At 48.1% G+C, this 26296-nt stretch overlaps 10 protein-coding genes across 10 annotated transcripts; 5 read left to right on the top strand and 5 right to left on the bottom strand.

Moving 5' to 3' along the window:
* Positions 1–412: 412 nt before the first annotated feature.
* BDW43DRAFT_322629 (Aldehyde/histidinol dehydrogenase) lies at positions 413–3232 on the top strand (the record flags this gene model as incomplete). The annotated part of the gene is made up of 7 exons (XM_032049601.1): positions 413–638; positions 686–912; positions 958–1218; positions 1631–2020; positions 2084–2556; positions 2621–3032; positions 3101–3232. The coding sequence occupies 7 exons, from the start codon at positions 413–415 to the stop codon at positions 3212–3214; spliced, it is 2103 nt and encodes a 700-aa protein (XP_031904053.1). The 3' UTR covers positions 3215–3232.
* Positions 3233–3878: 646 nt separating this feature from the next.
* On the top strand, positions 3879–5183 carry BDW43DRAFT_202242 (oxidoreductase, short-chain dehydrogenase/reductase family). Its single transcript, XM_032039157.1, has 3 exons — positions 3879–3998; positions 4060–4602; positions 4655–5183. The coding sequence occupies exons 1-3, from the start codon at positions 3949–3951 to the stop codon at positions 4893–4895; spliced, it is 834 nt and encodes a 277-aa protein (XP_031904052.1). The 5' UTR covers positions 3879–3948; the 3' UTR covers positions 4896–5183.
* On the bottom strand, positions 4767–6720 carry BDW43DRAFT_202239 (Zn(II)2Cys6 transcription factor). Its single transcript, XM_032039156.1, has 2 exons — positions 5858–6720; positions 4767–5806 (listed from the first exon to the last, which is right to left on the bottom strand). The coding sequence occupies exons 1-2, from the start codon at positions 6659–6661 to the stop codon at positions 4979–4981; spliced, it is 1632 nt and encodes a 543-aa protein (XP_031904051.1). The 5' UTR covers positions 6662–6720; the 3' UTR covers positions 4767–4978.
* Positions 6721–7012: 292 nt separating this feature from the next.
* BDW43DRAFT_297595 (major facilitator superfamily domain-containing protein) lies at positions 7013–8631 on the bottom strand (the record flags this gene model as incomplete). Its single annotated transcript, XM_032044417.1, has 5 exons — positions 7013–7182; positions 7255–7396; positions 7430–8000; positions 8107–8473; positions 8574–8631. 5 exons carry the CDS (start codon positions 8629–8631, stop codon positions 7013–7015), a joined length of 1308 nt encoding a protein of 435 aa, XP_031904050.1.
* A 957-nt stretch (positions 8632–9588) lies between these two features.
* On the top strand, positions 9589–11927 carry BDW43DRAFT_322627 (Zn(II)2Cys6 transcription factor; the record flags this gene model as incomplete). The annotated part of the gene is made up of 3 exons (XM_032049600.1): positions 9589–9722; positions 9787–11360; positions 11857–11927. The coding sequence occupies exons 1-3, from the start codon at positions 9628–9630 to the stop codon at positions 11925–11927; spliced, it is 1740 nt and encodes a 579-aa protein (XP_031904049.1). The 5' UTR covers positions 9589–9627.
* Positions 11928–13812: 1885 nt separating this feature from the next.
* On the bottom strand, positions 13813–15839 carry BDW43DRAFT_264858 (putative acid phosphatase). Its single transcript, XM_032040719.1, has 3 exons — positions 15358–15839; positions 14257–15285; positions 13813–14172 (listed from the first exon to the last, which is right to left on the bottom strand). The coding sequence occupies exons 1-3, from the start codon at positions 15547–15549 to the stop codon at positions 14137–14139; spliced, it is 1257 nt and encodes a 418-aa protein (XP_031904048.1). The 5' UTR covers positions 15550–15839; the 3' UTR covers positions 13813–14136.
* Positions 15840–15903: 64 nt separating this feature from the next.
* BDW43DRAFT_264856 (uncharacterized protein) lies at positions 15904–17622 on the bottom strand. The gene is made up of 2 exons (XM_032040718.1): positions 16758–17622; positions 15904–16697 (listed from the first exon to the last, which is right to left on the bottom strand). Exons 1-2 carry the CDS (start codon positions 17279–17281, stop codon positions 16403–16405), a joined length of 819 nt encoding a protein of 272 aa, XP_031904047.1. The 5' UTR covers positions 17282–17622; the 3' UTR covers positions 15904–16402.
* An 839-nt stretch (positions 17623–18461) lies between these two features.
* Positions 18462–19870, top strand: BDW43DRAFT_202187 (Zn(II)2Cys6 transcription factor). Its single transcript, XM_032039155.1, has 5 exons — positions 18462–18697; positions 18754–19032; positions 19093–19373; positions 19439–19678; positions 19756–19870. Exons 1-5 carry the CDS (start codon positions 18661–18663, stop codon positions 19771–19773), a joined length of 855 nt encoding a protein of 284 aa, XP_031904046.1. The 5' UTR covers positions 18462–18660; the 3' UTR covers positions 19774–19870.
* A 1321-nt stretch (positions 19871–21191) lies between these two features.
* On the top strand, positions 21192–22317 carry BDW43DRAFT_322623 (carbon-nitrogen hydrolase family protein; the record flags this gene model as incomplete). Its single annotated transcript, XM_032049599.1, has 3 exons — positions 21192–21346; positions 21415–21997; positions 22060–22317. 3 exons carry the CDS (start codon positions 21192–21194, stop codon positions 22285–22287), a joined length of 966 nt encoding a protein of 321 aa, XP_031904045.1. The 3' UTR covers positions 22288–22317.
* Positions 22318–23782: 1465 nt separating this feature from the next.
* Positions 23783–24855, bottom strand: BDW43DRAFT_264850 (GNAT family N-acetyltransferase). Its single transcript, XM_032040717.1, has one exon. The coding sequence runs from the start codon at positions 24763–24765 to the stop codon at positions 24121–24123; it is 645 nt and encodes a 214-aa protein (XP_031904044.1). The 5' UTR covers positions 24766–24855; the 3' UTR covers positions 23783–24120.
* Positions 24856–26296: the final 1441 nt, after the last annotated feature.

Genomic DNA, 26296 nt, shown 5'->3' with positions numbered 1-26296 from the left:
GGAATTGCTAAGGCAAAGCTTTAAAGAAATTCGGAGAAGACTGCGAACCGAGTCCCGACGCGGCTGCTTAGCTCCCATCGCGCAATACATCGCACTAACTCTACTCCGATATCCACTTGCATCGCTCATGATACCATCTGGTAGGAGGGGTAGATTGGTATGACCTCAAACCGCGCTGGAGTTGGAGAAAGCAAGCTGTCCAGAGAGCTTGCGGAATGTTGACCGCGGACCGCGCTGCGGGGAAGCAAAAAGACCGCGCTTATCGATAAGACCGATACCCCACTTTCTCCAACAGGCAACTTTTGGTGATGCTGGTTATTATCATTACTATATCCATTACTCCTGAAGATGTCGCCTCTTTTGAGAGACTTACGAATTAAATTGTGCTTCTATCGCCAACACTGGAACCATCATGACGCGCATTTTCCGAGTTGCTGTCCTGGAGTGCGACACGCCCATCGACCCCGTCAAAGCTCGTTACGGGACTTACGGCGATTTCTTCGACCGTCTCCTAGCTCCAGGTCTCAAAGAACTTGGAGTAGTTGAGACCGAGATACAGATCACAAAGTGGGACGTGGTGAAAGAATCCGTCTATCCCAAACCGGATGAATTCGACGCATTGTTGTTGACGGGAAGTAGTATGTCTAGGATCGCCCAAAATGATGAATCGTTTTAACAAATACAGAACATGATGCGCATGCCGATATACCATGGATAAATGAGTTGACGGAATACGTCCGGGGGATATTTGAGCAACAAAGGAAGCCCATCGTTGGAATATGTTTCGGACACCAGATTGTTGCGCGTGCTCTCGGCGCTCGCGTGGGTCGCAACGATGCGGGATGGGAGATAGCAGTGGAATCCTTTCATTTGAGTGATGCTGGAAAGCAGCTGTTTTCTCGGGATGATCTGGTAAGTCATCTAACGGGATTTATAGGCCAGGGCTGACCGATATAGATTTTGCACCAGATGCACCGCGATATTGCGTACGAGGTTCCCCAAGGATGCGTCAATCTCGGCTCTAGCCCTCGATGCGACGTACAAGGACTATACATCCCCCGGCGTCTGTTGACTCTACAAGGCCATCCTGAATACGATGAGTTTGTGATGACGGAGTTGATCCAGATGCGACATGGGCAAGGAATCTTTGATGATAAGCTAGCGAAGGATGGGTTGTCGAGAGCGGGGAGACAGCATGACGGCATGGCCATTGGGAAGGTTATCTGCAATTTTATTCTTTCCTGAGATATTCCAAGTAGTCTACTATGAACGCATGTGTATATAGAGATCAGCCATAGAAGGCCATAGGATCTAACAAAGTATTATGAGCTTGATACATTGAATGTTAGAGCTACGAGCATTTTGGACAATTGGGTATAATGAACCGAACGAGGAATTTTTTGTAGAATAAGGTAACATATTGTACAATATGTAGAATCTAAGGCTAGGTGCATTAGCACGCTCCACATAATAACCGCGCCTGCATGTGTGTTATCGGAGCGCGCTAGTTATCGATAAGCTACAGCTTGGGTATATTTGGCCCTACAACCTTTTTCTCAACACCGCAAACTCACCTTATCGCTTCTCCAGGCCACACATACTAGATACATCATCCAAAATGAGCAACCAGATCCGTACTCTTTCTCCCTCCACGAACAAAGTCATCTTTGAGCACCCAGGGACCTCCCTCGATGAAGCTCGAACGATCGCCCAAGCATCTGAGAATGCCTTCCAGTCCTACAAACAGCTCTCTCTTGCTGATCGCAAGGCAATCATTGTTAAGGCGTTAGACATAGTTAACGCAAACAAGGAGACCCTCGCCAATGAGCTCACGGCCCAGATGGGCCGTCCAATTGCCTACTGTACAAAGGAAATCGACACAATGCGCAAACGCGCAGATTACCTCCTAAGTATTGCGGACGAGAGCCTCAAGAACCTGCCAGGACAGGCTGAAGATGGATTCAGACGATTCTTGAAGAAGGAGCCTCTTGGTGTGACCTTAATCTCGACTGCGTGGAATGTAAGGCAGCACGTTCTGTGGTCTACCCAGAAACTGGACACGAGCTAACAACTGTATTTGTAGTACCCCTACCTGATCACCGTCAACACTCTTCTCCCTGCTCTCCTCGCCGGAAACACAGTTCTTCTCCGCCCCTCTCCGCAAACACCCCTCCTCGGCGAGCGGCTCGTCTCGTACTTCCAAGAAGCGGGACTCCCCACTAACGTCCTCCAACTCCTTCATGTTGGCTCGCTCGATGTTCTCGACGAGATCGTCAGACTCCCCCAGATTAAGCTGGTCTCATTCACCGGTTCTACAGCGGGAGGAATCCGCCTCCGCGAAGCGACTGCTCGCCGTGTCGTTCCAGTAAATCTAGAGCTAGGAGGAAATGACCCTGCCTATGTCAGACCGGACGCAGATGTAGCCTACGTCGCAGCACAGCTCGTTGACGGAGCCATTTTCAACTCAGGACAGAGTTGCTGCGCAATTGAGCGTGTGTATGTCCACGCCGATATCTACGATGCATTCATCTCCGAGGCGCAAAAGGAATTGAGCACGTTAGTTTTCTCTACCACCCCCCCCGGCAACCTTTGTCATATCTAGAGTTAACAAGACGAGCAGTTACAAACTCGGCGACCCAACCAATAAGTCAACCACAACCGGCCCTGTCATCTCCAAACAGGCCCTTGCAAACATCCAGTCGCACATCGACGACGCCCTATCCAAGGGCGCCGTTGACTCTACCCCCCAGAATGCTACATTTACATCCACACCCGCCGAAGGCAACTATATGGCTCCCAAGCTACTAACAAACGTCTCTCATGACATGATTACTATGCGCGAAGAAACCTTCGGTCCTGTCATGCCTGTTATGAAAGTTTCGTCTGATGAAGAGGCCATTGCTCTTATGAACGACAGTGACTACGGGCTTACGGCCAGTGTTTGGACGAAGGATATCAAAGCTGGAGAAGCGCTGGTCGAGAAGATCGATGCGGGAACTGTCTATATCAATCGCTGCGACTACCCGAGCCCGGTATGTTTCCCTTCGGCGTGTAGTATCCTGTGACCGAAGGGTAATTATACTGACTGACTTTACAACAGGATCTGGCGTGGATTGGATGGAAGAACTCCGGTCTGGGATGTACATTGGGGCCGCAAGCCTTTGATGGATTTTATAAATTGAAGAGCTTCCATATCAAGGAGGCGCAGGCTTAGTGTAGGCTGAGTTTGAAGAGTAGAATGGTCTATAATGAAATACGATGGATGCTTTATATGTAACTACTATCGTGCAGCTCTTCTTATTTATTAAAAAAACAAAGTAGACAGCGCCATCCGCGCGAAATACTAAACTATAGCCTCACTGTCAACTTCTAAGCTTGAATGGATTAACAAAGCCCCTACGCGCGCCATAATCCAAATCTACCTCCATCTCTACGGGTACGTTTACCGGGCTGTGGTTCTGGGAGTGGTAGCGGTTTAGGGGATCGGGTGCGTTGGTGTGTCGGGGTCTGCGGGTGTTGTTGTTGGATATTCTGATGTGGAAGTTTGGGGTGGGTTGGGTTGGGAGATTGTGGTTCATGGGTAGGTGAAGGAGGGCGGGGAGGGAGCTTGGGGGTAGTATAGTGAGTAAGTATCGCGCTCCGGGACCGCGCGAGGGGCAGCAGTAAGTAAATAGCCCCACGCTTATCGCTGTCTTATCGCTGCCGAGGCAATGGAGCGATGTCTGTATTGTGGACCATTGTGGGTAAGCTCTTACCGCGGTGTGGACCGTGTATCGCGATACACACTGTGTTATCTTCTTATTGTGTCGATGCGGGGTCTACTTATAAAAGGGGGGGAGGATCGTACGTCCTATTCCAATAGCTCTCATTCACTACTACACAATTGTTCGCATTGAATTGTTGACCTTGAGTTAATCACCTATAAACGTGAATCTGAGATAAAACACAATGGTCGGAAGATTAGCCGGAAAGAATGCCATCGTTACCGGTGCCGCTGGGTAGGTTATAATTTCTTGCGAAGTACAGCCGAGAAATAATTACTAAGGAGGTGTCTTACAGAGGCATCGGTCTCGAAACCACAATCCTTATGCTCCGCGAAGGCGCCTCCGTCCTCATGACCGATATCAGTGAACAGGGTCTTGAGAAGGCCATTGCGAAAGTGAACCAGGTTGTTCCCGAGCGCGATGGCAAAGTCGAGTACCGCGTGGTGGACGTGTCCAAGGAATCCGAAGTTGAGGCCGCTGTGGTACACTTGGATTCGTGGGGCGGCATTGACGTGATGTTCAACAACGCCGGGATCATGCACCCCAAGGATGGTGACTCGGAGGAGACGCCCGAGGCGATCTGGGACCTGACGATGAACATCAATGTGAAGGGGGTGTGGTATGGAAGTAAGCATGCAGTGAAGAGCTTCCGCAAGCACGGTAAGAAGAAGGGCAGTGTGATTAACACGGCAAGTATGGTTGCACTTGTGGGAGCTGCTACGCCGCAGTTGGCGTACACGGCGAGCAAGGGTGCAGTGTTGGCAATGACCAGAGAGCTGGCCATTGTGCATGCCCGCGAGGGCTTCCGCTTCAACTCGCTGTGCCCAGCCCCTCTCAAGTAAGTCCTCCCTTTCCTGCTGGGTGAGCAGCTGGAGCTGACGAATTCCCAGTACACCACTGTTGCAAGATTGGCTCGGCGATGATAAGGAGAAGCGATTCCGACGGGAGGTTCATTTCCCCACTGGCCGTTTCGGCGAAGCCATTGAGCAGGCCCACGCTGTCATCTTCCTGGCGAGCGACGAGAGTAGTTTCGTGAACGCCGCGGACTTCGTCGTCGATGGCGGTCTCACGAAGGCTTATGTCACTCCCGAGGGCTCTGCCACTGAAGCACCAAAGAACTTGGCCCAATAGACAGAAGCAGAGTTGCGCTGCTACTCGGCGAAAGTTCATGAATGATGATGTACTGTACATATATAGCCACGTTTAATCAACCATTATGCAAACGAGATCCAGATCTGGTGCTGCTGCATTGCCCGGCATATATTCCAAGGTCCAGCCTCCTCAAGAGGCATTCGCCACATATGTTCTAGTAATAGAAGGGTTCGCTGCATGTTGCCGAGACCGAATGTGTTGACCATGACGGCCAACCGCTGTCGCAGCTGCTCCTGCTGGTCTACATCAAACAGACAGGACCCGACCACAGCAATGGGCCAACAGAGACCGGAGTTGATGCGGGCGGTCGCAGATAGCTGGTCCAGATAGGACATCGCTTCCGTTATGGCAGTGTTGATCAGACCCTGGTGCATCCCGTTCTCTGCCCGTGAAAACGAACCCAGTGAGGTGTAAAGATAGAGAAGCATAGCTTGTTGGAAGACCCGACCAGCCAAAAAGACCTCAGGAGTAACGAATGTGAACGGATTCCATTGCATGATCTGGGCCTGCAAGGACCCAAACATGGCAATATCATCAGCAGTTGGCATAGCCGATTGGCCATCGACCATCATCCACTGGCGACCCAAGTCGAAGATGCACGGTATCATGAGCAATAGCTCTAACCAGCAGCCACAGAGGTTTCCCACGTACTCTGACTCTAGCAACTGCCGAGCCTTCTGTTCTAGGTCGAAGTTTAGTAGTAACTGATGGCTGACCCGCGCATCTATGGAGATCATGCTTACGGCTGCAGTGTAGGCGTAGTATTCGATGACAAAGTCTTTAAGGTCCTTCGGCACTGCTGAATCGCTTAGTGAGAGGAGTCGGGTCAATAACGAGTTTGCCGCTGATAGATGGTCAAATATCGTCCCGTTCATGTCTCCCTTGGCTGTCTGTTAAAGTGTAAGCAGCCTAATTCCATTTACGTAATTGAGAAAGAGTACCTCGGTGAAACACATCACAAGAGCCCCAACTGTGAGCATTAATGGGTTGGACTCTTTCCCATCAATAAACTCAGTGACGCCCTTGCGGAAAAGTTGCAAAGCTTTGGTATAATGAGTCTGAGCCACCTCGTCAGAGTCGTTTCGACACCGAAACGCTCGATGCGCAGCGCTCTGCGTTAGAACCAGCTGGAGCAATAGATCACTGGAGAATGCCAGAGGAACAATTTGGACTAGAAAAGGGTTGACGGGAGTAGATCCATTAGCCATCACGTTGGCGGTTGTTGCGAGATAATGGCTTAGCAGCTGGAATGATTCATGGCTGTACCCGGGGAGCATGGAAAGGCTCCGGGGCATGAAGCTCCCAATCGTCATTGAAGTAGGCGGATCTGGCCCGGAGATAGAATTTCGTGGAGTATTATGGGAATAACCCATTGGAACGAGTTCTTGTTCATCAGCTGGGGGTGAGAAGCCTTCTGCAGCGTCGAAGCCGTTCGACAGCGCTGATGGGGACACGGCTGACCCAGACGGTGAACAGGGTGAGCCAGACGATTCGCGATGCGTTTGTATGGTGGATGGGCTGTCCGGTTGGTCTTGTGTAGCTTGTTGAACTCTCGCATTGAAGCCATCTGACCTTGTGGAACTGGCGGGTATATTAGCCGGCCACTCGCAACTGAGCTTGTTCCGCACACATCCCCCACACGATGGCCGAACTTCATCGCACTTTTTCTTTCGCCGTCTGCAGGTGTAACAGCCGGTCCTCACTCGAACAATCGGCTCAGTTCGTATCCGTTTATTGGGTGGCATGATGATTGTAGCAATGCGATGAGCGCGTTAGCGTCGGGACTCGGATAGGAGGAGTCACGGTCTGGGTCTGGGGGAGAGGGAGATGAAATGGAATACAACTTTATGTGGCCAGGATAAGACCGAGTGGAGTCAGTGGGGTCCTTGCGATTGGCTCACGGTCACCGGATCTATTGATGTGTGGGGAAAAATACCGATAAGATAGATAAACAAGAACATTTCATTTCATTCATGGTTCTAGATAGGACTCTCTTCTGTGTTCAAATATAGAAATACGACCACGATCCTTTTTATCTTTCACACCCACATAATGTTCTACAGCCAATTTTAGCAATGCATGTATGATATTAGTATCTATTCGCAACCAGTCAAGAACAACTTCCGAGGCCTAATCCATGCAAAATAGCTCGGAAACGCAGACATGTTATTGCAGACTTCCTTCGATGTCTTCTCGATATCATAAAGCTTCCACACCCGTAGGACCCAGAGACTAAGCGCCCCCGGAATGATGCTTCCCACATAAACTTGAGCACTTAAATACCCGAGTGAGCGACTAGATTAAGAGCTATGGGCTCGGCAATGGTGGTTGGAATGACGAGCGTAAGGCAGATTAGCGCAAATGTGGATGGTAGACGACTGAGACCGACCACCTCCATCATCACTGGGCGTCATTGGTCCCCAGAAAGTTCCATAGACAGTTCCGACTAAGATAGCAAAAGCGAGTAACAGGGCGTATGTCTTAACAGGGATCTAAAACGCAAAGCAAATCACGCCGCAAAGGCCGGTCATCAGCATAGGGTTCGTTATACGACCAAAAGAACCACTAGGATAGCCAACAATTGGTCGTCCTATAATTAAACCCAGGCTGAGAGAGGCGCCTGCGACGGAGCGAGTCCCGTTGTGGAGTAAGGCCGATGGGTGAGGCATAGTTAGGAAGCAAGTATCGTACGTTATGTACCCAATCTCGGTGGTGACGCCCCAAAAGCCTAAGAGGAGACTATCGATTTGACTGATGCTACGGTAATCGAACGTGCGTGGAACTCTCCGAGACTGACTTTGTTTACGATCTTTCAGAAGGAGTGCAGATACTAAATCTGCGACCAGATTGCAATATGATAACATCCGGTACGTTTCCCTAAACCCCAACGTCTGAATAATGTGACCTACACCCGGGTTGTATGCAAGGCCACCGATGCCCGAGCCGGTAGCAGCTAAACCGACGGCAAAGCTCCGTCTGCTGGAGAACCGCTGAAGTAGAACCGACATAGCGGTAAGGTATACGAAACCCAAGCCAAACCCATTTACGACAACTTGTGTGAAGTGAAGGTGCCAAATTTTGTCACTAGGTATTCACGGGTTTTGGTGGCCATGTGACTGGATGATGGGATGGCAGAAGTTGAGGAGGACTGAGAATGGGATAGGGAAGCGACACACTACCATTGGGCTACGAGGCAGCAAAAGGCACTCCAGAGTTTAGCAACGTGCTTAATAGCAGTGTGGTCGTGGTTCCAATCGTCTTGTACGTTTTCATCACAACAAGGCCAAGGAACAAACTGGTGGCGATGGATAGGCCGCCCATAAACGCATAATTCAGATGTGTCCCATTGGGGAAGGTTGAATTGGACAGGAAATAGTCCAGGATTACTCCCCAGGTGCTGCTGATGCCCCAGGTGTGTACGTTCACCAAAATAACGCAAAATGCGCAGACCCAACCGTACCCTCCACTGGGGGGTATATCTTCCAAGACTTCAGTACTGCTGGCATTTATCGGGGTAGTCTCCTCATTTCGGATGGGCGAGTTTCTCTTGTGATTTGCTGTCGTACAACTGATCTTCCTAAATCGACGTAGGCCATCGTGAAGCAGGCTCTTGAATAGAATCTGGGATAAAGCCTCGTACCTCCACAGCAACCTTACTTGCATGGACGGGGATGTTAATGAAGAAAGGTCCCAGAGGAGAGAAGGAAAAAGCCATATGTGGTGGCCTCCTTTACACCTAGTCATTCATTAATTTGATTGCGTTGGAACACCAGGATAAGCCATAAATCGAACCTGGATGCATATTGCCTAAGCCGTGTCAGGGATACAGTGAGACAGATGACAGGAAGTAATGGTAACGTTGCGGTAGAGGATCGGGGTTCGTGCCACTGGAATGCGTGGATTTCGTTTCCTACGGAAATAGTTCTGTAATTGAGGACCATCATAACTGACGGCTAATTGGAATCAATCTTATATTGAATGATTGACTTCATACTGTGCGTAACTGTCATAGTGATATAAGGGTTGAAAACCTTGACATCGCACCCCTGGTACGGTGTTTCAAGGAGATATTTGGATTCTAGACTGCGATAGTAAGTGGACGGTGTTCGAACATAACTCTCTCACAGGGATTGGCCGGGGCTCAGCTGCTAAGCCGAAGTATTGGCACGTAAAAGTCACAGCTCTTTATAGAAGCTGACGTGTATAAGACTCTGCAATGACATAGTAAGCTGATACGATGGTCATCTCTTCAACGAGCCTAGAAACGATTAGTATCCAAAGCGACTTAGTGCTACACACCTACAACATGATTAAGGAACCCAGTTTGAGGAAGGTCCCGCAGGAAGATGTTCCCAAATGGTAGCACTGATCAGGTCAACATGGAGGAATCGATGTATTTTATGATGAACGAAGAATTTGCCGAATGGAGGAGATGATCCATCGAGCAGTGGACTTTGAGATACAGGTCAGATCTTTGGATCTTTGAACCGAATTATATGCAAAGGGGATATTTACTCCTTGCCAAGTTCCTCACGCGCTAGCGATCGGCGACCTTTCAATAAACTTATAACGAGGAGAATCAATACTATGTACTATGTCACGTGAAGTAAGAAGCTACCGAACTCGAGACTCCGCAGGGTTCTTCCTTTCTTTCCCCCTTTCGAAATTTATTCCTGGATTGTACTACGTTGCACATTTAATCCTACAAGCAATGAGCGGGCTGGCAAGAAACATACAACCCTTGAAAGAACACAATCGGAAGAGAATTTACAGTCCACGGTCCAGGACAGGATGTCGAACCTGTCGGTAAGACTCTTCATTACTAACCTATCCGGATGTTCACCAAACTGAGCTTCTTATTTTCACACAGTCTTCGCCATGTAAGGTGTGATGAATCTGCAGGCGCATGTACAAACTGTACCTCCACTGGCCGGTCTTGTCCAGGGTATGAGCGCCGGCTGCCTTTGACACGCAAAGCCATCCGTGGTGTACATTTATATCCACCCGTGGCTAGTGTGTCTCACACAGCTATGACCTCGGACGAGCGACGATGCTTCTCCTACTATCAATATTATACAGTTCCTACCCTTCTTAGATTCTTTGACTCACTGGTATGGCAAACTTTTGTCCTCCCGGTTAGTAGTATAGAGCCAGCTGTCTTCCATGCGCTAGTAGCTCTAAGTGCAGTGCACCAGAACGTGGAGATGGACAAAAACCTACCGGTGACGGCCGGTAGCCATAGCGATTGGCAACACTTCGCATTGGAACAGTTAGGGCGGTCATTCGCACTTCTGAGAAGCCGTTGTACTTCTCAGGACCCTGTGATAACGGAAGTGGTTCTTGTTTGCTGCTTGCTTTTTCTCACACTGGAGTTTATATTAGGAGAGTATGATAACGCATTCAAGCATCTTCAACACGGTGTACAGATTTTGAGCGAGGTGAAGGCACAGGCGAAGGACCGCTTGCATCCGCCTATAGAGAAATGTTTGCTCATGGCATTCGCCCACCTTGAAGTTCAAGCCTCCTACTTCGGGGCCCCAGGCCCAACACTCGGTTGGGATAGTGAGCTGGAATGCTGTTCGTTGGGCCCCACCCCTCAGCTGCAGCTGCATAGTGTACAAGAAGCGCGTCACCATTTGGAACCCATGATGAGCGCTGTTGTGGGGTTGGATGGGCTTGCTCTAAATTTCTCAGATGAGGATATTGAATCAAACTATCACGCAGTACTGCAATCAAGACAGTTACACATCATTTCACTGCTAAAGCAATACTCTCAGGCGCTCAAGGCCTTTCGCCGAGAGGCATACTTCTCGCTCAAACCCAAGGACCGAAGAGGGCTTGGTTTACTTGAGTTAATTCAGATTAGCTTGAGCTTAAGAATGGAAATGCCCTTTAATCACCTGTCTTGCAATGATCCGCAGTTGAACGACTACACCCCGAAGTTCCTGACCATCCTGTCTCTTGCGGAAAAAATTCCGAGCGAGAACTCAGATCTCCCAAGCATCAGTATGGACACCGGCGTTATTCCTCCCCTATACTTCGTGGCACAGAGATGTCGTGACTACAGTGTTCGTTGGCGCGCAATTGGGGTACTCCGTTCCTGTGGCCATCGGGAAGGGCCATGGGATTCGAGTCTTTTGGCTCGTATAGCCATAGAGACTATGAAACTTGAAGCGGCGGTAACAGCTGAACGGGATTGTGACGACATTCCGAGAGACTATACGCAGGAACGCCCTCCCCATTGTAAAGACTATATAATAATATCAGATGATTGGCGATGGGGGCGTATACCATACAGGGTTGGTAAGTCCGTGAAAGAATGGTGGTTCAGCCTCGAGAAGGAGGACTCCGGCGTGCCAAACGCCTTTACATGCAAAACTGGCACTGCAGGCTGGATCCGTGTTTTGCTTAGCCCTCTTACCTTTTCTATTCCTCGGCATCAGCGTAGGTTACCAAACGATATGGACGACGACAGTTTATATTGCCGGTCGATTGAGGAATATAAATTTAGATGAAGAACGGGCTCGGACCGGACCTGTACAGTTAGGCCAAGTCGTCTATCATAGTAAGCCACCGAAGCTGCGCATTGCGCAACTCAAGTTGTCAAGTTCCCATTGACGAAATTTGATTTGACTATCGGGATCGTTCAAGGGACCTCAAATTTTATTTCCAATGGATAGGTTTCTGGAGAACCTCCCAGGTCGTGTCACCTGTTCTTCGTGAACAAGGTAACAGCGGTTTTCCTAGACTCAACTGGGAACGTCGCACTGACTTTAGATACCCTCATAGACTCTGGCAATACCGGCAGATCTAATTCTCGTTCTTAAGGAACTCCAAATGTTGGAAAGTCTCCGGACATGCATTTGTCTCGATAAAAGCCTCCTTCCTCAATCTTTATAACTTCTAATGCAATGTGAGCGGCTAGGCTTCCTTCCAAAAGGCCTTCTCTGTGCGCTGCGGAAATCGATAATTTGGCAGCCTGCCGTCGGATTCGCGGCGCCCGACACTTGAGGGCTGTGTAGTAGAGTGGGGGAATCAATCCCATTCCGACAATAAAGCTGGAATTTCCCATGGGGTAATTGGGTGTTTGACTGGCTGTCATAGCCGGTGAGGCGAGGACAAGTATGTCAATCAGCCGAGCGATCACAGATGAAAAGACTTGTGTATGCGAGCCAAACATTGATTCGCCTGGGAAGACAAGTGGATGCCACGATTGTCGCAATGATGTGGTATACATGTCACAGTTGGTCAGCAGGTACGTCTCTATCATCCATTGTGCCGTTTAAGTGGATATGAGATGCTTTGTAAGTTCTCAGCCATATTGTAAGATTTGCCTGGAGACGCTGGTGGCGATCGAGTAATACCGGCGGGTGGTCGAGTTTGTGGAAACCTGTACCTGCTGGCACCGTTGTTGGAGATAATGAATCTTGCAAAATAGATACTCAAGATGTTATCTAGCATGTTTGATAGATTGGAGCACGAAGGGAAGAAGCTGCTTTTTGGGATCTGGAATGATAATAGAGGACTGCCCCAAGCTGTACCCAAGGTCTGCCGAGTGCAGAGTGCAAATTCAGTCTGGCAATGGCCTCAGCTAGGTCATTGTCCAATATATCAGTATCTGCCCTCCGTATGATGGCATTGCTCTCTTTTGTGGAAGACCTATGCAAAAGCTCTTCGAGGAGTTTCAATCCATTCCGAAGATGGGCGTTGCCTACTATATCGCGACCCCGCAGAGCCTCCAGACAGATGAATACCATGCAGGTAATGAGCGTGATATGAAACGCCTCCCGTGTTTTGGTAGCAAGATAAGGCTGGGGATGGCGGATTGATTTATTATACTGTTGTAGCGTAAACTGATCATGTGGGTGTAAGGGGGGGGGGTTCGTCTCTGTCGAATTATGGATGGCTAATATGCCATTCTTATGTACCAAACTGGGCTCTAGAATAGCGTGCAAGACTGCTGGCTCCTGAAGCCAGCCTGCCGTACCAGGGCATCCCAGAATGTGGAACTGAATACCCTCTTAAGATTCACTGCTGTCCGGTCTTTGAACCACTCAAGATGACCCTTTTCAGATTCGGACATATGATTGAATGGCACGGTGGCATAACGTGTAAGCACGTTGCATGGTTGCAAGCGGATGATCGTATACACTGCTCCCACCTCCCCACACCTCATACCCCTCACACGAGCGACCCGTAAATACACATCGCTGGCATGAGAGGCGCGTCTCGTCGCATTTCACACGGCGCATCCTGGGCAAGGTTAGCTAAGAAGACACCCACAGACAATGAAATGAATGAGCGGTTAGACCTGCAGGTGCGGCAGCCCGACTTGGTCCTGGTCTTTCCATTACTAGGTCTTTTGCTGTCAGATGACCGTTTGGCCATGACTGCCAGAGTTAAGGACCAGTCGACGAAAACCGAATGGGTACTTCTATGTTGCTTAAAAGGCGTAGGTGCAGCTGGTGAGGTCTTTACATCACATCTTCAATGTCGGGGATTGGTTCGCTCGCTAATTCAGGGGCACCATTCTTTAGACTGACTTCCACCTGGCAGTAAGAAGATGCATTTGGGCCGAGTCAGGCGGCAAATCCAAAAGTGGTGTTGCTGCTTCTCCTATTCCATAAATGCAAGGATCAGGGCAGTTTGGGTTGAAGTCCTATTACGCATACCAGGTACACATCAAATTTTTGCGCTACTTTAGGAACGGCCTCATCGATGTCTGGCTTCATTTGACCATGATCTACGATTACATGGAATGTATCGAGCTGGGCCTTGTATGCTAGTGATGCTGGACAAGGTCCGGCAGATATGTATGCACCTAGGTCAAAGCTTCGAGTGTTCGTAACAATTCCGAGCGCACAGTCATTCTGGTTTCTGGTCCCTACAGGCATTGGTTACAGCAGTGCTTTCAATCCCTGGATTGAACTGATGGTTTTACTAGAGTATATACCCTATCATCTAGCTTTTCATGCGACATTTGCCTTTCGATATGTCTTCAGTGCAAGTCACCGCTATACCAATAGAAAATATAAGTGAGTAATCAAGGGCACATATATACGAGGGTTGCCCAACCATACATGATAGGACCAAAGACTAGCTTTACACAAGAGTATCCGAACGGCAATAACGATAGTTTTGCCGTTAGGTACGTAGCGAATCCGATATACCCCCTTGTCTCCAAACGACTGGATGAATCGGGTTCCCCAAACTAAGGTATCTACTCAGTTATGCCAGTCTGAATATCTCCGTTCTTCTATAGGTAAGCACGACATTAGTAGATGATTCTGGAAAAGTAAAGTTTTAGACCTAGTAGTAAGCGTAGGACACCATGACATACCAACTTCCGGCTATACTTGATGCCAACATTGTTCCCACTAACAGAGTCATACGGAATTGGGCTGTTGTAGTTGAATGTTGCATCGATATCCTTCCAAGTTTGCTGGACAATGGGCAAGATGCCATGACCGGCGGAGCAGCTGCCCTCTGTCAATGGAGCAGGCCACTCTGGCGTGAAAGTGTTGTAGTGCCCAGAAGAAAGCGGACCAGGATGAGTCTCATTAAGTAGTAGATCGCCGGTCTCAACTTCCCAATTTACGTACCCGGTCTTTTCTGCCAAAAAGCTGAGCAGGTTGGCTCCGCAATCCCAGCGACCCAGAGAGGGGAGACCCCAATTGGCGGAAAGGGACGCAATTATGGAGTAGTGGGTGTAGAAAGTGTCATCCTTCTTGCCCCGAAGATTCTCTGGCACAGCACCTCCAACAATGACGCTATAAATATGGTTGCCAATCTCATAGGTATCATTCTCGTCGAAGGTCAACATGATGAGAGTGTCCTTAGTGAAGTACTCATCTTCCAGAAGCTCCGAGAGGAAACGCCAGGTCCAAGCTCCAGCAAAGGTGATGTCGGTGTCATGTGCATCGTTGGTCATGTTCGGGGTGACAAAGCTGTACTGGGGTAGACGCTGGTTCTTCAGGTCATCATAGAAAGTTGTGAAGTTCTTGATTTGGCGCAGGCGGGTGGCATCCTTGGTTACGGAGTTGTAAAATACTAAGGGGTTATGCTTCCGCACGTAGTCGTTCGCACGAGTCTCCTGATTGGAAAAGTTATTTCCTTGGTAGCCGGGATAGGGCATGTGTTCTTGGTACTCGCCCCACGCGATATTCTTCACGTCGAAGATATCCGCGATGGTGGAGATATTGGCGGGAACTTGATTGAACTTATCGTTGTCCATACCGAAGGTGTCACCTCCGGCGGAAGCGCAGTAGTTCGGCTCCGATGGATGTGTGACTGCCCAGTAGTTGCTGAGGACAACGCCCTTTTCGGCAAGCTTGGAAATATGGGGGTCATTTGCAGCAGCATCATAGTCCTGTCGTCATTTCGAGTCAGTGAGGACTCCTGTAGGGCACATGTTTCAAATTGCCAGGAAGAAAGGTCATACAGTGTTTTCTAGCCAAATATTCACAAAACGATTGAATGCGAGGCCCTGGACATTGGACACAGGAGTATGGGGGAGAACAGTGGCCTGAGCAGCCAGAATATCCTCTAAGGAAGGGTATTTCTCTGATGATGTCTGAGCTGCAGCGAGGGACAAACCCCCAAGCAGGGACACGACGGACCATCTGGTGAACATGACGCTCGCTGAAAGAGGGACAGTAGACTTTATAGAAACAAGTAACCCTCGCAGAACACGTCAGAGAGAGAGAGAAAGAAGAAGAGAAGAAAGGGGAATGAGTCGGGCTCCTTCTTATATGCACGAAGACAGAACCTTGCATATAAGCAATCTAAAGTTCTAACGGTGGGGACAGGCACTCGGAATTGGCCTGCCCCAAGGGTATCTGTATGATCCTCGGGACTTCATTGATTCTGCTACGCAAGCGACCATCTCAATGTAACTTCGGGAGCGAACTTCTGCACGTTGGAAATGAATGTCCGCTGACTGGCCGTGAGGGGGGATCATCCGCGAGGGCCCAATTAGGAAGGCGATCTGCTTCTAGGGCTAGGGAGACCGCTGATTGGATCGTTGCATCACGCAAACTTCAGGCGGGGTTAGTGCCTGGCACGTGCCCGGCATCAATCAACGGGAAGAAGCCGATTGTCAATCATATAAAGATCGGAAATCGATAGGAACGATTACGTTATGAATATACTCTATTACCCCGCAGCATAAGGATCCCGGTAAGATCCAGTAACTTCCAAGTTGCTTGCTCAGGGTTTCAAAGAATAGGGCTGAAATGAGCCTAATAAGACAAGAATACATACGCGGTCTTTTTACCTGCTCCAGCCAGGAGCGAATGATAGACAGTATGGTCAGACGATGTCAAACGAGTACCAAGAAACAAAAAACCAAGAAAACCAAGAAACAAAACGCAAAGAAAATTGTATAACTAGGTTTCAGTGATGTGTAATGTGTCTGTGGCACAGCTCTTGATCAAGATAGGACCCTTCCTAGCTTCCAACTGATATATTTCTTTTCACCAATATAGTTACACTTCTAGACCCTTCCGAACAAGCACCCCCCTATATCTCATGTTGCCATCTCGCAGAGTCTGCATCGCTCCCTCAATCCCGTCAATAGTCAAGGGAAATGTGATCACATTTGGAACAATCTTCTTCTGGACTGCAAATTCTAGAAGACTTCGAATATCATCACGAGATGCTACATGCGAGCCCTGAATCCGGATACCCTTGAAAGCGAACTGCAACGTAGGAATGCCAGACGGCTCAAAGGTGGCGGTCAAGGGGTAGACACTGCCGCAGGAATCTATCAGAGGAAGTAGACTTGTTGGCTCATTAGCTTGATCCGATTAATACCAACGCAGCAAGGCCATGATAACTTACGAAGAATAATCAACATCCACATTTCCGCATAGTAACAGATGCTTCAGTGGTTTGAAATCCTTGGAAGGTGGGCTTCCAGAACTAAATACGTGATATTCAGAGGCGCCGAACTCGATAGCCTCTTGTCTCTTAGATTCAGAACCAGAAAGTGTAACGACTTCACAGCCCATTGCAGCAGCAAGTTTGATGGCTAAATGTCCAAGACCACCTTTACCCATGACACCAACCCGGTCATTGGGACAAATCCTAAATCTAGTTAGGACACTCCACACCGTGGCACCGGCGCACATAAGTGGCGCAGCAGAGACAGAATCCAGTTCATCTGGAATTGGATAAACACAATTCGCATCCCAAACGGCGCCATGTCTGAAACAACCGTTATCAAAGTGATGGAAGCCATAGGTTTTCCTGCTTCGGCAGTATTGGTCCCTTCCTGTGGTGTGGGTTAGAAGTTTGAGGATAGAGATACAGGGCTCCGGCGTCATTACCGGTGGTGCAGTGATCACATCTTGCACAAATCGCATGGATATATGCAAAACCCACGCGGTCTCCCACTCTAACAGTGGTGACTTTCAGGGCCGAGAGACTTCACAATACCAACACCTTCGTGTCCAAGAACCTGGCCAGACCTGAGATGATGTTGATCAGTTCCGCAGAGGCCAGATAGGAGCGTTTCGATGAAAACCTGGTTGTGTCCCAGGGCCTGAGTAGTTTCAGCAAAGATTCTACCCTCAGGTGTGCCACGGAAGATTTTGTAAGTCACACTCATGTTGTTCATTTTGTCATAGATTTATACTGATAGTAGATTTGTCTAAAACCATGAAGATGGATGGGACTTTATATGCCCTGGGCTAGTCAACTGGACGATGTTCAGATCGAGGGAGCCTACGCTACTCGGGGACTTTCACCGAAGATGATCATGTTATTCATGTCTTTCGGGTGAAACGTTCCGAAATGTTACATTCTACTTTTTGTGGATCTGATAGAGGATACCACTATGTTCAAATCCCGTCCAGTCTAAGCTTCTCAGGAACTCCACAGTGGCATAGGGCGTAGAACAGAACACCGTTGCTTAGTTATGTTCGTTACCTAACGTTTCTCGAATATTACTCTTAACGTTGATGATAACCCGAAAATGCCAATCACCAATCTACAGGAATACACCGTTGAGTCCTTAATTATGGCCACTACAGTTAGTTTCGCATCTCGGCCGAGTCTGCGGGGTTTGCTTAGGAACTTCACGCATCGGCGACGAACCCAAATAGTTGCGCAGTGTATGTACTTACCAATGAGCTCCCGGGCTAGAATGATCCCGATATTTGTCATTATTCCGAGTACTCCTCAACCAGAAATGCCTTTCTACAATCTTTATCACGGCATTGTGCTTGGGAAACCTGCTGAACTCGCGCAAGCCAGTACAGCACATCCCTTCGGGAATGTCAGTTTGGCGATATCAGTCGGCGGCGCAACGACGTACTTCCTAGAAGAGAAGTTCTATATATAATACTTAATTAAACACGGAGCTATTAGTAGTCCTGCCAGCACAACAATGACAAATCTAGCTATTGCAGAGTGGGTGTTCTTATCTTCCGTATGGGAAGATATTGCAGCTTTGCCTAAGGACCCACTGTTACTTTTAGACCTCTGCCCAGGCTTTTGTGGGGGAGTTAAGACACCCCTAAGTCCGGAAAGGTAAGTGTTTCCTTTACCCGTCTTAGTTTGAGTCACAAATCCCCAACCAGTCTACATGCTCGATCAAGCACACATCCAGCACATCCATGCTAGATCGGATGTCCATATATTAGACAAAACCAAAAATTTCATGTTGCTCGTTCTGAAAAGAGAGCACTAAAGGGGCTTTAACACACGTTTCTGGTACCGTCACATTTGGACTCAGGTAGCAATGGGGTATGCGACCAAGGCCTGTTGGACCTGTAAAGGTGCGTGCCACTACCATACTCGCGGGATTTGATCCCTAACCTTAAAATAAATCCAGGGCGGAAACAAGGCTGTGATAGGAACCATCCGTCATGTAACAATTGCCGTCGTGCTGGGCGAACATGCCAGGGTTATGGGTGCAGGTTGAAATGGAATGCGCCACATCTGTCTTTAATAGGACGCTCGCCACAGGCCACTCACTACCATTTCTTGCATACATCTGCCGCCGAACTTGCTGCTTTCTATAATTTACCCGCAACACTACCGTCGCCGCAATTGCAGATTCGCCGATTGGGGCTCTCGGCGGAGGAGTCTGATCTGCTTTTTCTGTCACACTGTAGAAGTTCACTTGAATTGGTTGAAGCTTTAGAAAGACGCTAATCCACACTACTTGCAGACGAGGCCGTGCTTTCGCGGATGATCACTACCTTGGATAATGAAACAAATGGCTTTCGCCATGTACTTCTTCCAATGATCTTAAGTTACCCTGTCCGGATCCCAGCCAAGGCCCTTTGGCACGGTATCCTGGCTCTTTCAGCATTTTATCTGGGGCACTCAAAGCAAGCGCTGGCGCACAAAACCGCGGCAATCGGTCTTCTCTCTCGATCATTCGAAGTTTCGGACTCACCTAGTCGCTTGATTCAGATCGCTGCGTGTATGATGTTATGCGTATATGAAGTAAGAGAGCTGCTAGAATTGCTAGTGTAGGTCGACATTTTAGAGCTGATGAGTCTCTCTGCAAGGTGTTTGACTCCTCTGATGGGAACTGGCAGTTACACCTAGCTGGTGCGAAGTCTATAGCTGGGGAATTGTCGATATGTCGCGTCAGTTCTGCAGAGTCCAAAATAGTTTCATTCCTCATGACCTGGATATATTACCATGAGGTTCTTGCTGCCTTCAGCAATCCGACATTGCAATGTGATCTCCCCAAAAGTGGAAGCTCTATTCTGAGTCCACGGGTATATCACAGAGACCGCACTTCAGTACGTGCTTTTCGCATTCTCGATTTGTAGAAAGGAAACACCGTTGGCTGACGGGCTGAAGATTGTGGGTTTATTAGGCTGCTCTCTCGAACTAGCTGATATAATCTCCACAATCAATCATTATACTTACCTCCGGTCAACAAATACCAGCTTCGACCACAATATGCTGCAGCCCCTCTTCCACCAATTACAGACTATGCATCAAACAATCTCATATCCTCAACCATGCGATATGGATTCAACTTTGGTTCAGCAGACAGCGGAGCTATATCGTCTCGGGGCTATGATTTACCTCCATACCGAATTCTTTTCGCGCCGCAAATTTTCATGGGACCTGCATGCTTTAGTGGAAAGCGCCATAGACCTGCTCACTGAGATGTCGCATTGCACATCACCCTGGCCAGTCTTTCTGATCGCAGTGGCCAGCTGCCAAGATGAATGCCAGAGAACGACTGTCTTGACCGTCATAAGCAGAATGGAACAACAACGCAAAATCGACAACATCACATATATACGACGGCTGGTTGAACAGTTTTGGAAGCAACGTGACCTCGCCCCTGATCATCACCTGATAGGCTGGCGCGCAATGATGAAAGGGGTTCCATTTCTTCCATCCTTCATTTGAGATAGAACCGTTTGGATAATGCCCTTCTAAGCTGTTTGCAATTAAGAAGTCGGCCTGCACTTGTGTATATCACGATTTATCGAACCTTTATATGTCCACCAGAGAGCTTCGCCTCTATGATGAGCTCCACTTAGCTAATAGTATCTATAACCACACGCAGCCCTTGCACATATATACACTTTGAACTTTATAGTCAAACCAACTTGTAAAGTGTCGTCATCCCCCCAATAAAAGAAAATCGAACTTGTCAAATCCCGCATATCCCGCATGGCAGCAGGAAATATCGCCCTCGCTTCGCATCGAACTTCCATACTTGCCATCAATGGCCACCACAAGCTATATGGTGCACGTGGAGTCACGTTTGAGTGGAGAGTTTGCCCTATTTCTAATTCGGGTAATCCGGGAAGCCGCGTAATTTTAGCGTGAAAAAGAAGGCAAGTATTTGCTATCAAGCAGAGTTATCGCGTACTCTTCATAGGTACATTATACCATACTAAGTATGATAAAATATTATATTTAACTATCACGCCAGAATCTCTGCTGATCTACCTAATCTGTGAATCTCCGCTTTTGAACGACGGGTGTATACGGTGTGGGCTGGTTAACCTGACCATTTATGACCAGGACCTAAGAAGCAAATATACTACATAACTAGGCCAGGCCACGTATGGACTAGATCTGGAAGGGCAGGGAGATGCGACAGGCTAGCGGTAGAGGAGAGAATAAATTCTATGTAAATGCGCTGTACATTCTCCTGGTGCTATGTCCCCTAGACTGTGCTGCAGCGTGAGACCGAAAAGCCCTACAGCGAACCCATTGGTTATTATTTATCTTGTCAATCATCTCCCTTATTCCGCAGGATTAATATCTCGTTACCAATAGCCCACCATGACCAAAGTCCGCGTGGGAGCCGTACAAGCCGAACCCGGCTGGATCGACCTCGCCGCCAGTGTGCGCAAGACGATAGCCTTAATCACCGAAGCGGGCGAGAAGGGAATCAACGTTCTCGGATTTCCCGAAGTATGGATCCCGGGATATCTATGGTAAGAGGTTTCATTCCACAAGAACAAGCGAACAAGAACCCCACCACCACACTGACCTCACTGCATAGGACGATGTGGACGGGGAGCGTTGCCGACAATGTAGAGCTGATGCACCAATACATGGCCAACTCTCTTGCACGAGAATCCCCCGAAATGGACGCCATCCGCCAAGCCGTCAAGGATGCTGGGATCTTCATTGTGCTGGGGTATAGCGAGCGCGAAGGCGGCAGTCTGTACATGGCGCAGTCTTTCATCAACCCAGACGGGGAGATCATACATCATCGGCGCAAGATCAAGCCCACGCATGTGGAGCGATCTATTTGGGGGGAAGGGCAGGCGGAGTCGTTGCAGGCGGTTGTTGATTCTCCGTTTGGACGGGTTGGGGGTCTAAATTGTTGGGAGCATCTGCAGCCATTGTTGCGGTTCTATGAGTATTCGAAGGGGGTGCAGATTCATGTGGCGAGCTGGCCGCCGGAGTTTCCGGAGCCCAAGGGGATGAAATGGCCATTTCATGAGACGGCGGTTGCGAGCCGGAATGTTAGTCAGTTCTTTGCGATCGAGGGGCAGGCGTTTGTGTTGGTTTGTACACAGGTGGTGAAGTCTGAGAGTCTGGCCAGGCAGAATTTGGTGGAAGGGGGTATTATTCAAACGGTGAGATCCGGGTTTTGATTCTATCACTGTGAATGAAGATTTAACTAATGGGTTGTATTTAGCCCGGTGGAGGATTCTCCATGATCTTTGGACCTGATGGTGCTCCTCTTGTAGATGCGCCTCCGGCGGACGAAGAGTGCATATTGCAGGCTGATATTGACCTCGCAGATATTGACTACGCGAAAGCAATGATCGATACTGTGGGGCATTACTCCAGGCCAGATTTACTGTCTCTAAGAGTGAATACGGAGGCTGCGAAGTGTGTGTGGGAGAGTCAAGCCGAATTTTGAGTGATGGCATGCAATGGCTAAAAATGCGGATAGTGTTGGAGATATACTACTCGTTGAGCATTGTCGGAGAACAACACATGTATTTGCTCCAGTTAATATTTCTGCTTGCTTAGTTAGAAACACAGCGTGTGAATCTATAGCTACCAAGTTTTATATGAGAGGCGGAGCATGAAGCCTGATAGCGCAATATTCCACCAGACCCTTCGACGAACCGTCATGGATTATATAGTGAATGAACCTACAAGATTATTACTCACTCCAAGATATACTATATTTAGAGATAGGCTAAATCAGTCTAATCTTACGAAATCAGGAGTGCTATTTAATTGAAAACTTAATATTAGAGACTCTCAAAATACTCACTGTCAATTATTTAAATGAAAAAATAACTAACCGCTACGCCCCCACGAGACAACTCAATACCCTCATAATGAATCCGTGTACAATGGATTTTAGATACTTCATCATGATTCAGAGGTCATATTCTCAACTAATGTATACTATTCAGAAATTAGGAAAGCTTGGCTGAATCCCATTTCTTATACCCAAAAAAAATGAATGAGGGACTCGATGTACGACAGTGATACAAGAGAATCAAAGACTTTGTTGGGTGTGATATTCGAACCAGTATGCTGATTCTAGAGACCCCAAGACTCAAGGCGTACATGGAGCAGTCTCTTCTCCAGTACACGGAAGGCTATCTACTTGACGTAGATAATAGCAAAATTGAGAGCTATTCTGGTTTTCATGAACCATGGTATCTGAAGGTAATTTCTCATTCTATCACATCCAATGGTATTTTCAGGACGCCTGTTCCTGCAAATGCAACCGTATCGCAAGAATTGTAAATATTTTCGATTAATATTGTCGCAATTAATCTTTGCATTGAATAGACTCAAGTCTGGAGGCTCCTTGGTGCTCTTGTTTCACCGGGTTGAGTCGTGGGATACAGCGTGCATCCTTTATATCCTCAACAAACTTTCTGATATATAGGCGTTCAAATCGACGAAAAGCGCATGGTATCACTTCAACGTTCTACTTGGTCGCCAAAAATATTAACCTAGAACGAGGAGCTGCAATACAAGCGGTGCCCTATTGGAAAGAGCTCTGGAGATATTTCACTTTCCGAGAGTTCATTAGCCTTCAAAAGCCATCTATACAGCTTTTGGGGGATGATGAGGACATTTTTCCCGCAAGCTAATTGATGAATTTGGCCCTCAGCTCTTGGATGTTGCTCGGCCGCTATGGACGATTCAGGCGAAAAGCCTCCGTCAAGTACCCTTCATGAGGTCTGATTAAATGCTTACTTTAGTATCCTCTACCGTATGTGATACAGGATTTCCTACATAATGAAAGTATTTCACCCGCTTGATATCAGCTACTTGTATTTACTGTGGTTTGCGGATTTGGCCTCCTCGCTGGGAACAACCAAGTTATACTAGCGCTGTGTTCTAGCAACTACTGTAGGATACGGCAAAGAAATACTTGTGACATTGCCTACAACAAAATTGTACTGTAGTAACCCGGTGGCAGCCAGAAGCAGTGGCGATCAGGGCGAGTTTCAAGGTTTAAAGCCGACAGGGTCGGAGCCATTTTTGCAGTGGAGGATCAAGTCGGGGGGAGCTTGCAGACAATATCACTTTGTTAGAGGAGAAAAGAAGTGGAAAACCTCCTGTCATTAGCGAAGATGCTGCTCCCTTCGCTCCCAGACGAGTAGAAGACGGAGCGCGAATTGGCTGTGCATCTATTTCTTTTTTGACTACATTTGATTATATACATGAATAACCTGCACGCATTGGGCGTAAATTCATCACTGTAACGAGCTCTATATTTTCATTTCTCCCGGGCCTGTCCGATTCCTCTCAACTTTTCCCACTCATGTTCCAACATGGAGAAGTTAACAATATCATGCCAACCGCGAAGATGGTATACAGCCTCGCGCTCACGACCCTCTTCCACAAACCCAACCTTGCGGTACATTCTAATCGCATTGTGATTGTACGAGAACGTGCCTAGATGAACCCTGTGCAAACCTGCATGCTGAAACGCCCAGTCCAACGCCCAGTTCATGGCTTCTCCGCCATATCCCTGGCCGCGAAACCCGTCTGCAAGTGATATGCCTACCATTGCGCTGCGGTGATGACTCGAGCTTGAGCCATAGAGGCTGGAGATGCTCAAGTAGCCAATTGGTACGGGCTTGGCATCCACTGCAGGTTGGGCATTTTCTTCCCCAGAAGATGTTTTGGGAGGAAGGCAGATAATCACGCCGAGTATGGCGTCTTGGAGGTTTTTGATAAATTCCTCTGCTGGCCTTTTGGGACAAGGTTTTTTGAGGCGTAGAGTGCTCATTGATTGGAGGAGGGAGTCGTTGAGGATTTGATTTTGCATAAATGCTTTGTCCTCGTTGGAATCCTCTGCGGCTCGGTAGAGTAGACGTTGAGACCTGTAAAGTCCTTCGACAGCTTCGGTTGATGACATATTGAAAATGAGAAACTTATGACAATAGGGGATATTATCTGTGTCTAGATCTGGGTTTGATAACCTCGGAGTTTTCAGGGTTTATATAGGAGAAGGGGTTGTCAGTCGATGGAACATTAAATCTCACTCATATTCGTATTCCATTGTTAGCTTGGCCAGCCGGAGTCCCAAAGGGGTAAGTAACTTCGTGATCTGGCCTTACCCTACACGAAGTCCAGGATTCTTGGCTTGTATACTATGCTAAGGCTAGAATGAGGGAGGACCTATCAGAAGAGATAACGTGTTTCCCGAGCGAGCCGTTCACCCAGCCGGCCTTTCAAAATTTGAAGCCATTCAAAATAATAATATATATTCTTCAGGCTTTATGTGGTGATCATTTCGATCTTAATGATGATTCTTATTCCTACTATCTACAGCTATCCTACCACTAACACCTAAACGCTTGTCATCATCCTACTGAACGGTCCAACCAGGACCGCCAGCCGGAATCCCCAGCCAGCATATATTTTTATAGAAAAATAAGGGATTCGATTGATTTAAACAGTCTGTAATTTGATGACTCTATATTACAGGCAGAGTATCCAGAGGGCCCGCGTTTCGGACCCGATATAACAGGTGAAGCTTTATCTGTGTTACGAAACCGCCCTTGGTTCATGGTTGAACACTTCAACCACAACTGATAATATTGCTCTCTGCTGGGGTAGCATCTTAGCAACAGTAGTACCCAATGTGAACTTTGCGTGCGTAAGCTTGATTCGGTCTGCAGGTACAGTAGGGCTTTGCACTTTTGGGTTTCTTCTTGTTGTGATTTCAGGGGAAAGATGGGCAGAATGATGCTGTATCAGCTACACGTACGTAGCCCACTGAGGATCGGATGCCATTTCGATAGATACTCAATTCTATGGACGACTCTATCGACTATCTCAACCGCTTCTTTTTCCTACAACTAATGGGCTAAACCTTCAGGAGTTGGTGTTCGGTGATCGGCCACACTAGGCAATCACGTGTCTCATAGATTCATCACTTCTGCTTTTCCCCCTCTCCTCTTCCTGTTTCTGCGGCCAGACGCGGCCACGTCGCGGTGGCTACGCATTTGATCGATGCGCCTGCAGAGCCTAATTCTACGGTGGCACATGCCAATGGTACTACTGCTGTTAGATCGGGGATACCGATCCTAATATCAAGGTCAACAGCAGACGAACCTCGACTTTGGAGCGCTAGTTTACGCGGACGTGGGGACGTAGTGAAGATCCTTCTCGCACACCATGACATTACGCCCAATGTGGCCGATATTAATGTCAAGATGCCTCTACAGCCCTGCCCTCCAATCCTAATACGGAGTACACTCAATAATCGCTCGAGTTCTAAACTGCCCCCACGAGGCTTCGATTCTCAGACGAAAGTATTCAAAGAGATTCAATTATTTCCCCTGTGCAGAGATGAACAGACAATTTCTCAGCAAATTTCCCAATATTTGCAGGCGGGATTTCAAAGAGAAGGAGAGCAATGCTGTACAGAGTCAGTTGTCCAT

Source organism: Aspergillus alliaceus, assembly GCF_009176365.1.
Source record: "Aspergillus alliaceus strain CBS 536.65 unplaced genomic scaffold BDW43scaffold_6, whole genome shotgun sequence".
Classification (NCBI taxonomy): Eukaryota; Fungi; Ascomycota; class Eurotiomycetes; order Eurotiales; family Aspergillaceae; genus Aspergillus; species Aspergillus alliaceus.
This window is presented reverse-complemented; position numbering and strand designations above follow the sequence as displayed.

Bases quoted from the DNA above. Each gene is read 5' to 3' on its own strand.
- BDW43DRAFT_264850 (XM_032040717.1), bottom strand. From the start codon at position 24,765: ATGTCATCAACCGAAGCTGTCGAAGGACTTTACAGGTCTCAACGTCTA.
- BDW43DRAFT_202187 (XM_032039155.1), top strand. From the start codon at position 18,661: ATGGGGTATGCGACCAAGGCCTGTTGGACCTGTAAAG. The intron at 19,033-19,092 runs GTAGAAGTTCAC...CACTACTTGCAG, and splicing joins TCTGCTTTTTCTGTCACACT to ACGAGGCCGTGCTTTCGCGG. The intron at 19,374-19,438 runs GTAAGAGAGCTG...TCTCTCTGCAAG, and splicing joins TGATGTTATGCGTATATGAA to GTGTTTGACTCCTCTGATGG.
- BDW43DRAFT_202239 (XM_032039156.1), bottom strand. From the start codon at position 6,661: ATGCCACCCAATAAACGGATACGAACTGAGCCGATTGTTCGAGTGAGG. The intron at 5,807-5,857 runs GTACTCTTTCTC...ACACTTTAACAG, and splicing joins TTGTGATGTGTTTCACCGAG to ACAGCCAAGGGAGACATGAA.
- BDW43DRAFT_264858 (XM_032040719.1), bottom strand. From the start codon at position 15,549: ATGTTCACCAGATGGTCCGTCGTGTCCCTGCTTGGGGGTTTGTCCCTC. The intron at 15,286-15,357 runs GTATGACCTTTC...AAATGACGACAG, and splicing joins ATATTTGGCTAGAAAACACT to GACTATGATGCTGCTGCAAA. The intron at 14,173-14,256 runs GTATGTCATGGT...GCTTACCTATAG, and splicing joins TCAAGTATAGCCGGAAGTTG to AAGAACGGAGATATTCAGAC.
- BDW43DRAFT_264856 (XM_032040718.1), bottom strand. From the start codon at position 17,281: ATGCGATTTGTGCAAGATGTGATCACTGCACCACCGGTAATGACGCCG. The intron at 16,698-16,757 runs GTAAGTTATCAT...TGAGCCAACAAG, and splicing joins GTGGATGTTGATTATTCTTC to TCTACTTCCTCTGATAGATT.
- BDW43DRAFT_202242 (XM_032039157.1), top strand. From the start codon at position 3,949: ATGGTCGGAAGATTAGCCGGAAAGAATGCCATCGTTACCGGTGCCGCT. The intron at 3,999-4,059 runs GTAGGTTATAAT...GGTGTCTTACAG, and splicing joins ATCGTTACCGGTGCCGCTGG to AGGCATCGGTCTCGAAACCA. The intron at 4,603-4,654 runs GTAAGTCCTCCC...ACGAATTCCCAG, and splicing joins CTGTGCCCAGCCCCTCTCAA to TACACCACTGTTGCAAGATT.